This window comes from Drosophila nasuta, chromosome 2R, assembly GCF_023558535.2.
Source record: "Drosophila nasuta strain 15112-1781.00 chromosome 2R, ASM2355853v1, whole genome shotgun sequence".
Taxonomy (NCBI): domain Eukaryota; kingdom Metazoa; phylum Arthropoda; class Insecta; order Diptera; family Drosophilidae; genus Drosophila; species Drosophila nasuta.
Window position 1 is genome coordinate 31,429,416 of NC_083456.1, and position 11,715 is coordinate 31,441,130.

The 11,715-nt window shown below is 43.6% G+C and overlaps 2 protein-coding genes across 5 annotated transcripts; one reads left to right on the forward strand and one right to left on the reverse strand.

The window, feature by feature from the left end:
* Positions 1 to 234: 234 nt before the first annotated feature.
* LOC132787461 (bifunctional glutamate/proline--tRNA ligase) lies at positions 235 to 6,898 on the reverse strand. Its single transcript, XM_060794505.1, has 6 exons — positions 6,735 to 6,898; positions 5,670 to 6,572; positions 5,442 to 5,613; positions 4,316 to 5,387; positions 1,567 to 3,624; positions 235 to 1,500 (listed from the first exon to the last, which is right to left on the reverse strand). Exons 1-6 carry the CDS (start codon positions 6,775 to 6,777, stop codon positions 412 to 414), a joined length of 5,337 nt encoding a protein of 1,778 aa, XP_060650488.1. The 5' UTR covers positions 6,778 to 6,898; the 3' UTR covers positions 235 to 411.
* Positions 6,899 to 7,002: 104 nt separating this feature from the next.
* On the forward strand, positions 7,003 to 11,284 carry LOC132787462 (AP-1 complex subunit sigma-2). 4 transcript variants are annotated; one of them, XM_060794506.1, is made up of 5 exons: positions 7,003 to 7,157; positions 7,330 to 7,508; positions 7,572 to 7,680; positions 7,738 to 7,875; positions 11,037 to 11,284. In XM_060794506.1, the coding sequence occupies exons 1-5, from the start codon at positions 7,155 to 7,157 to the stop codon at positions 11,112 to 11,114; spliced, it is 507 nt and encodes a 168-aa protein (XP_060650489.1). In that variant the 5' UTR covers positions 7,003 to 7,154; the 3' UTR covers positions 11,115 to 11,284. The 4 variants fall into 4 exon arrangements, with proteins under 4 accessions (XP_060650489.1, XP_060650491.1, XP_060650492.1 ...); XM_060794508.1 differs by lacking the exon at positions 11,037 to 11,284 and adding an exon at positions 9,621 to 10,514 and having other exon boundaries at positions 7,005 to 7,157; XM_060794509.1 differs by lacking the exon at positions 11,037 to 11,284 and adding an exon at positions 9,028 to 9,613 and having other exon boundaries at positions 7,005 to 7,157.
* The last annotated feature ends 431 nt before the right edge of the window (positions 11,285 to 11,715 follow it).

The window sequence follows — 11,715 nt, forward strand, 5'->3', positions numbered from 1 at the left end:
TCGGTTGTCTTATAAACTAATCGTCAAGTCTGTATGAACTTAAACGGACTGTTCCACATATAGCAAGAAATAATATGCCATTCGGAAAGTCAACCTTAACGTTTCGAGACTTGTTTGCGCTACGCACTTGTCTGCATCTATTTCGTAGTTGTCCGAGTCGTTGGCTGTGAGTCACTTCCCGGTCTTGAAACCTCACGATTCTTTTCTCAACCAAAGTCAATGAACTAGTTCAAGCTGTATTTTAATTTAGGTGACAAGTTTATTATGAAATATATTTTTAAAACAAAACAAAAATTCGTATTCAATTAATTGTGACGAATCCAGATTCAATTAGAGTCAACTATTGATGCGTATTAAGTGTCCAGGCAGGAAGTATTTTGAACGTAGAATCTCCAAGGTAATGATCGGGGTTTAGTAGCTGCGCCCGAAGAGCGTGTAGAACTTGGGTTTGTTCGTGCAGCTGGGATTGATGCACTTGTCATTGTCGCCAATGGGAGCTGGCTGCTCGAAGGGTATGCACAACGACTTGGCTCCCATGGCGGGTGCACCTGGCTCGGCTTCCTCGCCGCGTGCGCTGTCCGCCTTGATCTTGTCCTCGCAGACGGCGTCGCCACAGAACGGCGACAACAGCATGTTCTTCTGCTCGAGCAGATTGCAGAACTCGGCCCAGGTCTTCACGGTCTTGGTGTGTGAGCTGAGATCCACTTGCGCCTTGGCCAGCATACTCTCGTGGATGGTCTCGAGCAGAGCAGGAATCTTCTTTTCAATCTCAGCCAAGGCAATTGTTTGCTTCTCGCCGGTGTCACGACGCACTGCGACAATCTGTTTGGCCTTCAGATCCTTGGGACCCAGCTCAATGCGTATGGGCACGCCCTTCAGTTCCCAGTGATTGAACTTCCAGCCAGGCGAGTAATTGTCCCGATAATCGCCTTCGCAGCGCACGCCAGCACCGCTCAAAACCTTCTCTAACTGCTTGCAGGCACCCAAAAGTTCGGCACGCTCGTCATCCTTGGTGCTGACTGTGATGCCACAGGGCACAACAATCGCTTGCACGCAAGCCACATGGGGAGGCAGCACCAGACCCTGGTTATCAGCATGCACCATGATCATGACGCCAATGGTGCGTGTGGTTAAGCCCCAGGAGTTCTGATACACGTACTGCTTCTGTTGGGTTTCGGGATCTTCGTAGACAATCTCAAACATTTTGGAAAAGTTCTGGCCCAAATGATGACTGGTAGCGCCCTGAATAGCACGTCCCGAGGCCGAAATGAATGCCTCAACGGTGGTTGTGTAGTCCCCACCGGCAAACTTCTCCTTCTCGGTCTTGCGGCCCTTGACAACGGGTATGGCCAGCAGATCCGTGTAGACTTGCGCATACAGATCGAGAATTTCCAGCACTTCCTTGTCGGCCTCAGCCTTGCTTGCGAATGCCGTGTGTCCCTCCTGCCAGAGGAACTCGCGAGTGCGCAGGAAGGGTTGAGGATGCTTGAATTCCCAGCGCTAAATATAATATAAAAACATTCATTAAGCATTGCCTGAAGTCTGGTGAGGAATCTCGATACTTACCACAACATTGTTCCATTGATTGAGACGAATGGGCAAATCTCTGTAGGATTGTATCCATTTGGCGTAGGCGGGATACATCACAGTTTCGGACGTGGGACGCACTGCGATATGTTCAGCGAGCTCAGAGTCACCGGACTTGGTGACCCACGCCACTTCGGGCGCAAAGTCCGCAATGTGCGTCTTTTCGCGCTCCAAGGCTGCCTTGGATACAAAGATGGGGAAGTAACACTCCTTGACGCCCATCCTTGTAATCTCTCCATCGAACCAGTTCTTGATCGCCTTCCAGATGGCAAAGGACCAATGACGTAGGATGTAGCACCCAGAGACATCGTAGTATTCGATAAGCTCACCCTTGGTGATCACCTGCGAATACCAATCGGGCAAATTGTCCTCTTTGGTGGCCTCGAGACCCAGACGCGTCTGTTTCTTCACTCCACCAGCGGCATCTGGCGTCTCTTTCTTGACTGGCTTTGCGGGCTTCTGCTGCGGTTCCTTGGGCGCTTTCTTGACCGCTCCACTTCCGCCGCGTCCAGCTACGGGGAAATCAGTGCCAGTTACCTCCTTGTACTTGGCTTTCAGGGCCAACAGCTTGCCCACCTCAGCGTCGATCACATCCTTAGCAGCCTTGGCTCCTTTAACTTCACGCACTTTATCGCCTTGCGCATTAATCTCAAGCGTCAGCTGATCCTTCTCGGAAGATGCCATCGTTTCTACTTTTGGCTCAACTTTCGCCTCTACTTTCACTTCCACCTTGGTGTCGGGAGTCCAATCCTTGCCACTGAGTTGCTTGTACTCGGCCTTCAAGGCTAGCAGAGTTTTGACTTCAGGGTCAATGGCTGCCTTGGCTGCTTTGGCAGATTTCAGCTGACGAATCTTATCGCCTTGCACTTGAATTTTACCCAAGACGCTGGCAATATCGCTGCCACTGCTGCTGTCGTCGCTCGCTGTCAGATCAATGGTGGCAACTGGAGCTTGAGCTGCGGGTGCAACGGTGCCTGGCTTCCACTCTTGACCGGTCAGACTCTTGTAGTCCGTCTTCAGAGCTAGCAACAGCTTAACCTCGGCCTCGACTAGGGATTTCTCTGACTTAGCGGACTTTAGCTGCCTGATCTTGTCACCCTGCTGAGCGATCTTGTCCAGCAAAGTGGCGACGGCTGAAGACGATGCAGGTCCCGGGGATTTTTCCTGTTTGACAGCAGGAGCAGTTGTGGCTGCAGGAGCTGTGGTGCCTGGCTTCCAATCGCTGCCGGTAAGCTGCTTGTAATCTGCCTTGAGACTAAGCAGCGTCTTCACAGCGGCGTCAACGGTAGCCTTATCAGCCTTGGCGGACTTTAGCTCACGTACTTTGTCTCCCTGGGCGGCGATCTGTGCTAGGACATCAGCTACGCCGGATGAGGGTGCAGCAGCAGGAGCAGGAGCGGCAGCTGGAGCAACTGTGGTGCCTGGTTTCCAGTCCTGACCGGTTAGGGTCTTGTACTCTGCCTTTAAGGCCAACAGTTGCTTCACTGCAGCGTCGATTTCCGGCTTGGGCGCCTTCTTTCCCTTCAGATCGCGCACAAGATCTCCCTGCTTCACAATGCTAGCGTTGACAGCGGCAGCGTCGTTGGAAGTGCCAGCTGGAGCAGCAGCAGGAGCGGCAGCTGGAGCAACTGTGGTGCCTGGTTTCCAGTCCTGACCGGTTAGGGTCTTGTACTCTGCCTTTAGGGTCAACAGTTGCTTCACTGCAGCGTCAATTTCCGCCTTGGGCGCCTTCTTACCCTTCAGATCGCGCACAAGATCTCCCTGCTTCACAATGCTGTCGTTGACGGCGGCGGCGTCGTTGGAGGCGGCAGCGGGAGCAGGAGCGGCAGTTGGAGTCTGACCTGGTTTCCAGTCAGCACCTGTGGCAGCTTTGTAGTCCGCCTTCAAGCTAAGCAGCTTCTTCACAGCCACGTCAATTTGATCCTTGGGCGCCTTCTTGGCCTTCAGGTCACGCACTTGATCACCCTGCTGGACAATCTGTTTGTCCAAGTCACCGGCTTGCGATGTTGCAGCGTTGGCAGCTTTGTTGTTGGCAGCCTGTAAGGCAAATAAAAATGAATAAAATTATGTTAATGCAACGCTGCATACGTGTCAACAAAAGTAACAGCGTGTCTTCTTCACCTTCTTCTTGTCTCTACTCAGCAGAAATGGTCGCAAGACAAAACAAACCGACCGCAAGCTCTGTCTGCAGAGAACTGGTTTTGCTTTTGGCCCAAGTTACAAGCAACTGCGTATTAGTGATGAGCAAAAGCTCAACACGATTGTGACTGATCACTGTGACTGTGACTATTTTTTTAATATATCTATAGTTAATCTACTATTATATACTTTTTACTCTACTAATATACGTTTGTGCAAGAATGCAAATTGCACCACCTAAAAACTCAAGTAGTATTTCTAAAATCGTTTCAAAATAACTTTGAAGATCACTTTAGTTCACCATTCACAGTGACAACTGTTGCAGCTCTGACGAGTACGAAGGGAAAGTGAGAGTGCGTGCGTGTGAGCAAGAGAGCAGGCGTAACAGGTAGCGAATCAGCTGTTCGCAATTCGATAAGTATCGTAGTGACAGTTATCGTATCGAGAGTGAACTCTCTGGTGGGGAAGAACAAGAGTGAGTGAGCAAGAAAGCATTGGCAGGCTCCTCATCAGCTGTTCTTTGTATACTAATGGAACTTAGTAGTTGATATGTAGTTTATATAAAGCAAATAAAGCAGGTCTTACTTACATTTGTTTTGGCAGCCGATGCAGCTGGAGCATTGATCTTCAAGCCAGAGGACGGCACATCCTTGGTGTGACCATCGGGAATGGAGAAGAGGATGATGGGTGAGGCGACTCCGGTGTAGGGACTGGGCGGTGCATACGCATTGTCCACCTTGAAGAAGCCGCGACGCTGCAGCTGAATGATGTCGCCCTTCTTGCACTTCTTAAGCTCTGGGTCGCCCAGCATTTTGACTTCGTCGCGGGTCTTGTGTCCGATGTACTGTTTAAAGTCCTCATCTTTGCCCAGCACAGCTTTGCTGATGATGTTGTCGAAGTAGACGCAGTGTGTGGGTGGATAAGCGCTCGCATCTTCTTCCACCGCAAGCCAAGTAAGTTTCAGTGTCTTCTTGAAGTCCTTGTTATCCAAGTTGAGCGCAGCATCCACGGATGTGATGTTGCCACTGGCATCCTTGTGCACCTTCTTGATCAGCAAGTTGCCCCAGTTGATGAAGGTGGCATTCTCGCCTTCTTTAAGTGCCTCGGCGTCCACGTAGTCGATGTAGATGCGTGGTCCCAAAGTGACGGTCTTTGTGCCCAGTTTCTCGTCCTTGGGATGCACTGGCACCTGCACCTTCTCTAACTTGGCACCCGCCACATTCACAATGATGCGTTTGTCGTGCTCCAGTGCAGTGTAACGTGGCGCAATGGGATCAATCACCTTCTTATTGAATGCCCAGATCTTGTCCCAGTTCATGAAGACCACAGACTTGCTGCTGCCCTGTGCAATGATGAACTCCTTCAAACCCTCAACAGTCATGCCACGTCTGATGATGCCACGCACAGTGGGGAAACGTGGATCATCCCAGCCATCGACCAGACCAGAGTCGACAAACCAAGTGAGCTTACGCTTGGACAGCACCGTGTTGGTCATGTTGAGGCGACTGTATTCCCAGATGTAAGGTTTGCGCAGTTTCAATGCATCGATGAACCAATAGAACTGATCGTCACGATCGTGGTATTCCATGGTGCGCAGAGTGTGCGTCACGTTCTCGATGGCATCCACAATGGGGCAGGCAAAGTCATAAGTGGGATACACCCTAAGAAGGCAGGATTAATAAGAGTGCAGATGGCAAAGAATATAAGCTACTCACTTGTACTTGGTGCCCGTGCGTGGATGTGGTTCGTTCTTACAGCGATAGATGGTCGGATCACGCAAGCACCCGTTGGGCGAAGACATGTCGATCTTGGCGCGCACACAGCACTTTTGGCCAGCCTCTGAGCCCTGCACCATCTGCTCCCACAGCGCAAGATTCTTCTCGACAGCTAAAGGAGGAAATAGAGCATTAGGTCAGTTAAAGAATTGTGGATGGCAAACTTACAGTTGGACCGATTGGCAGACTCGACGCGCTGTTCACGCTCAAGTTTCATTTGCTCAGCGGGTGTATCATCTACATAGGCCTTGTTCTCCTTGATCATCTGCACGCAATAGTCGAGCATCAGATCAAAGTAGTTGGACGTATGCGTAAACACATCCGGTTTGATCTGCAGCATCTCAAGATCGCCGAGAATGACATTCTCGAACTCGACCGTCTCCTTGGCGGGATTGGTGTCATCGAAGCGCATAATCAGCGTGCCCTGGAACGCCAGTGCGTAGTACTGATTCAACAGCGCTGCCTTTGCGTGTCCAATATGCAGATAACCCGAAGCCTCTGGTGGGAAACGCACCACCACCTTGCCCATCTCGGCGCCTGGCAACTCTACGAATTTGCCCTCCTGCTTGCGTTCGCCACTCTTGGCCGTGGGCTCGGCAATACTGCGCTTCACGCGTGCCTCTTGTGGCAACGATTGCAGCACCTTCTGGATCAGCGGCTGAGCATTAATCAGATCATACCAACGCTGCACATGTTGAGGAATGCCTTTGGCAGAAAGGAACTCGTAGCGTGAATGCATTTCGTTGAAGAGAGCAAAGTCAGCAATGGTCAGCTTGTTGGCCACCAGGTACGTGACCGGCGCAATAGATTTGTCCAGGAACGACATGGCCCACGAGATGTCATCCTCGCAGGTGAGCGAGAAGGACAGCCAGTGATCGATTTGTGTGCGCTCGATAGCCGTCTCGCCATACAACTTGTGATCGGGAGCAGCACGTGCCAGGGCCCGCAAAACATCGTTGTTGGAGTGACATACAAGCAATCGGTTATCGGGAAACTGCAGCGAAGTCTCTTTGGCCCAAACAATTTCCACGGGTACCGACGCATTGATTAAATGCGCTGTCGCCAAGCCGCCTGCACCGGGAAGAAACGGAAATACTTAATTAATCAAAACTGATGCAACATTTGGATATATATTGCAATATAGATAAAAACGCAGGCTGATTTCATTTCACCATAACCTCACAATAATGCATGCATTTGTTTGCTATTTCACAAAGTACTCTTTGCACTTACTTATGGGCGGATTGTTCACGTTCGCCTTCAGTTTTATTGACATTTTGTCTATATATATATCCTTTTAAACTCGATTCAAATAATAAATAAATCGTACGGAGCCCAAAATACGGCAAGAAGCAAAGCTGCCACCGCGTCGATGTGATGAATTCAGACTTGTTGTTGTTAAAAGCTGTTTTATTTGTGTGGGTGTGACCGCAGTAACATTTCTAGAATGGACATTTTTATATGGCAAATATCGATGTTAACCATCGATGGACGCAGTTGTGTCATCAGCTGTTGTGTGCAGCGCGAGTGAATGGCAAAAATTGAGTGAAGAAGCATTTTCTTTTATGTACAGCGTGAAAAAATTATAATTTGTTAATTTTACTGCAATAAACGCTATATATATAGTGAACACGCGTAGCTGAAAAAAGCGAAATGGTGAGTAAACTTGAATTGCATCGAATTTAATGGTTGCAGTATGCAAAATGTTAAAATTACATATGCTACGGTTGTTGCGCTTGCCACCGCAACATTGCAACCTGAGTCATCGTTTTGTAGGGCGCTGCAATTAATTAACTAATCGCTACCTTAAACTCTATGCAAAACATAGATGCTGTTCATGCTGCTGTTCAGTCGACAGGGCAAATTGCGTCTACAGAAATGGTACATGGCCTATCCAGACAAGACCAAAAAGAAGATTACACGTGAGTTGGTCACCACGATTCTGGCTCGCAAACCGAAGATGTGTTCATTTCTGGAGTGGAAGGATTGCAAGATTGTTTACAAGCGGTAAGTGCGATGACGTGCTATACTGCTAATATACACATGTTTAATCAATAAGTGTATGTACAGGTATGCCAGTTTATACTTCTGTTGCGCCATCGAGCAAAATGATAATGAGCTGCTGACTCTGGAGATCATCCATCGTTATGTGGAGCTGCTGGATAAGTATTTCGGCAGCGTAAGTTTGTGGCAATTACATTCGACTACTACGTTATATATCTGAACATACTTGCAGGTCTGTGAGCTGGACATTATCTTCAACTTTGAGAAAGCCTATTTCATATTGGATGAGCTGCTGATTGGCGGCGAGATTCAGGAGACATCGAAAAAGAATGTACTTAAAGCCATCGCGTCTCAGGATCTGCTACAAGAGGTCAGTACACCAGAGACATATGATCTATAACAAAAAAAAAATGCGTATACCATATTATATTGCCGGCGATATTGTTAATTGTTCTCTACTACTACATTTACTATATACTACTATATATTTATTCAAATTCGTTGGTTCTTAATTTTTTGTTTATCTCGTTAGTGTGTTTGTTTTCAATCAAAAAATATCGTCATTTCATACATAAATCACTCGGTACATTTCCGTTTCCAAGTTCTATTTATACTTAATTATGTTTTTGATCTTCTTTACTTTTTCTCTAATTTTTGCGCAAAACGAAACTAATCGACTCTAAAAATAACTATATACTTTAATGAACATCTAACAAACTGAAAACAAACTTTAAAGCAAGAAGAGTTCTTCTACTCACTGCAATAGCTTTTTTTTGTGCGTTCAATGAAATTGTTATTAATTTTAAGTTGAAATATGTTTTCCTTTTGCATGCTTCATGCGAGCCTCAATCAAAGTTCCGCAACAAACTTGCCTATAAAAGAAACAAATACAAAACAAACCATAAATAATCAGACGCAACAATTGTGAGAGTTAAAACATTTAACTTAAATGCATATTATTAGCACAGTATTGAGCTTGCCATAATTATAAACAAAAAACCGAAAACTTGTAAACATTTGTGAATCCTTGAAATCCTCTCTAGAAACAAAAATATCGAACGTAGTTCCGTCCATCGAAACATACAATATAAATAGCAAATACTATATAGCAAATTATATTAGATGAATGTATAATTGCCATTGATATTTGTAGTCAACAAATGTGTAGTACAATCTTATATGTATTGCTTGAACTAAAACTATAGAACTTTAACAAAAAAACGAAAAAATGAAGAAGCTACTCATCGAATTTTCTATTTGTTTTGCATGATCTTTGTAGTTGTTGTTTGCTATTTGTTGTGTTGTAGCATTATCTGCATTTTGTAGTTCCTACTAACTGAATAACAACAGTCTTCATATATGTTTATATGTATTACAACATGAATATTTCAACAATTTAACAACATATCAAATGCATATCTCAATGTGTAACCATAATACCCTCTCTCTTGTTATTATATTACTATTAACGCTTACCCTACCCGCCACTGCATATATCGATGTTAATACAACCATTCAACAGGACTTCAATGAGTATCTGAACTAATCAGAAAAAAAAAAGAATACAGTGTAAAAAGATGAAGAAAAAAAAGATCATTCGACATAATGTTGTATATTGAAACACAGATCCTTCAACAATTATTTTTGCAAAGAGCACCAGAGCAGTTTTTTTAGGCCCGATCGTGAAGGACTTCCTTTAGCACCCGATATTGGATATATATGATAAATGTATTTAGGATTCATTCGTGTTTAACCCGAAAGTCGTTCGTATCCAACCAAAAAAAAAGCAAGCCGAGGCTGTAAATATTGCAAAAGCTTTTCCCGGGAGTAGTTTGTGATCTCGCCCCCCTCGCCCGTCCTGCTGCTGACCCGCCCCCGGCACGCCCAGCGAGCTTTTAAAACGCATACATGCATACTTACACAACACACACACACATACAAAGCTGTGCCGTTCTTCTTCTTTTAACAACTTTAACACAACACACATACAAATCACAAAAGCTGTCTCACACAACATACGTAACGTACACAAACACACACTTATACAACTGCTACTCACTTTTATCTATGTATCTACTCTTCTTGTTCTTATTGTTCTTATTCTCTGTACTCCAGGACGAAGCTGTTGAGGGCACTTTAAGAGACATTGGACTACTCTAAAAGATAAAACAATAAAAAGAAAGTTAAATACGTAGAATGTAGTTGATATTACACACACACAAACACACACGCACACATGCACGCCTACGCCAACACCAATACACTCTCTTTATCTATCACAAACACACACACACACGCACGCACATGCAATTGCCTAAACACGAACACACACACGCATACATAAGTATTTTAGAGTAGAGCGCACTGTATGTGTATGTGTGTGTGCCTGTGGGTGTGTTGGAAAGTGAGTGCTGGAATGGGCGTGCGTGTTTAGTTTAGCGCTACACAACACTTGATAAGTGCAATTAGTTCTGTCACACACAGTGAGGCTAAAACAATCAAACAAAAGTAAACAAACAAAAAAACTAAAAACTAAATTCAAAACTCCATCTGTATGGCGCGGTAATTTTTCCCCTCTTCATCCTTAGACTTTCGCGTAAAGTTCATGCAAAACGCTAATTAATTACTACCCGACATCATTATAAGTACTTATCTCTTCTCATATGCGTTTATTAATTTAGATACATAATTAGAACAATCATTCCAAGACCATCAAAAAAGCAATGATGTTTATTTTAAAGCAGTTGAAATCTAGGGAAAGAAAATGCAATACTACAATATAGAAAAACAAAAAACAAGAAGAAAACAAAATATAATAGAAAAAGTAAGCTTTAATATTTTGAAACAAAAAAAAACATGCGGATAATATACGTATCGAAAATGAAATGTAAACCTTTTTTTAGTAGTAAATAATACATATTAAAAATAACAATACCAATAGTTTATATACAAAATATATATATAACTCTCTATATACATATGTGTGTTGTACATTTTAGCCAAATTCCTGTGTTTTGTATTCAATAAAAAACAAACTGAAATATTTTTCAAAAACTCCAAAATTGTATGTATGTACTTGTATGTAAAAATCAAAAAACAAAAAGAAGTTATGTACGTAATATGTGCTTAGAGGTAAGGTTGAACGGTGATCGTATGTACTCTTAATTTAAATTAGTTTTAATTTATTTTGGTTTAATTTGTTAATGGTAAATTGAGTGTGTTTGATGCTGCCTCGAATCACTGTTCTTTAATTTAACTGTTTCACTCTGTCTCTTGCTTTGCTCTCCAAACAAACCCACTCTCTGTCGCTCTCGCTCTTTCTCTTTGTCTCTTCAGCAGCCCATCCGATGAAAGTGTGCAAATTTGGTGTCCCTTTTTCGCTTATTTATTTTAGATTGCCGTAGTTATTACATACTCTACATATATATACGATAATTAGGTGCATATATATATATTTATGTGTTAATTGATTTCCCCCTTTTTTAATGTTTGTTGCTCGACATTCATCGAATTGTGAATTACATAATGAAGATCGCATTTCCATTTTGCAGGATGAAACACCGCAAAGTTTCTTTGATGATCATGGTCTTGGCTAAAGAAAGTTGCTGATATCTCTTTGAGCTCCCTTTAAAGTCGCCTTAACTATTGCGTGTATTTTTTTGTGTACTTGTATCCAAAACATAACCCCAAATTCAGTATATCGTCTATGTCCTTTTTATGAATTAATGATTATACAATTACCAGCTAATTTTTACATAAACATATATCTTATACATAAATGCTGTTAAACATATTTACCTATATACTATACATATATGTATTCATTTATTTATTCAAATGTACTCGTAGCCCATTCATTTAGAGCAAATTTAATTTGCCCCAAACATATAAATATTTAAACAACAAATAATAAGAGAAGAGCACATTTAACAACAATCATTGTTATTATACATACCTGTGAGAGGAAACGTGGTGCCGTCTACAGGCGTCTCTCTATGGCGCTGGATTTATTTACTATAAAGAAAATGATCTAACAACAACCCACACATTAAGTGTAAACATTCATATCGAGACTAAATCATTAAGCGAATAAATACATTACCTGTGTGCTCAAATATACATACATAACATTTAATTACTAACTGTAACATGCACAAAACAAATAATTTCACTCATCGCCGATTCAATTGGTTGACTTTTTGTTGCACTC

What these genes read in the sequence shown, in the direction of transcription:
- LOC132787461 (XM_060794505.1), bottom strand. Translation starts at nt 6,777, where the DNA reads ATGTCAATAAAACTGAAGGCGAACGTGAACAATCCGCCCATAA. An exon ending in CGTGAACAATCCGCCCATAA is followed by an intron (nt 6,573 to 6,734) that starts GTAAGTGCAAAG and finishes TTCCCGGTGCAG; the next exon opens with GCGGCTTGGCGACAGCGCAT. An exon ending in ATCAATGGAACAATGTTGTG is followed by an intron (nt 1,501 to 1,566) that starts GTAAGTATCGAG and finishes TATTATATTTAG; the next exon opens with CGCTGGGAATTCAAGCATCC.
- LOC132787462 (XM_060794506.1), top strand. An exon ending in TGGATAAGTATTTCGGCAGC is followed by an intron (nt 7,681 to 7,737) that starts GTAAGTTTGTGG and finishes ACATACTTGCAG; the next exon opens with GTCTGTGAGCTGGACATTAT. An exon ending in CTCAGGATCTGCTACAAGAG is followed by an intron (nt 7,876 to 11,036) that starts GTCAGTACACCA and finishes TACATAATGAAG; the next exon opens with ATCGCATTTCCATTTTGCAG.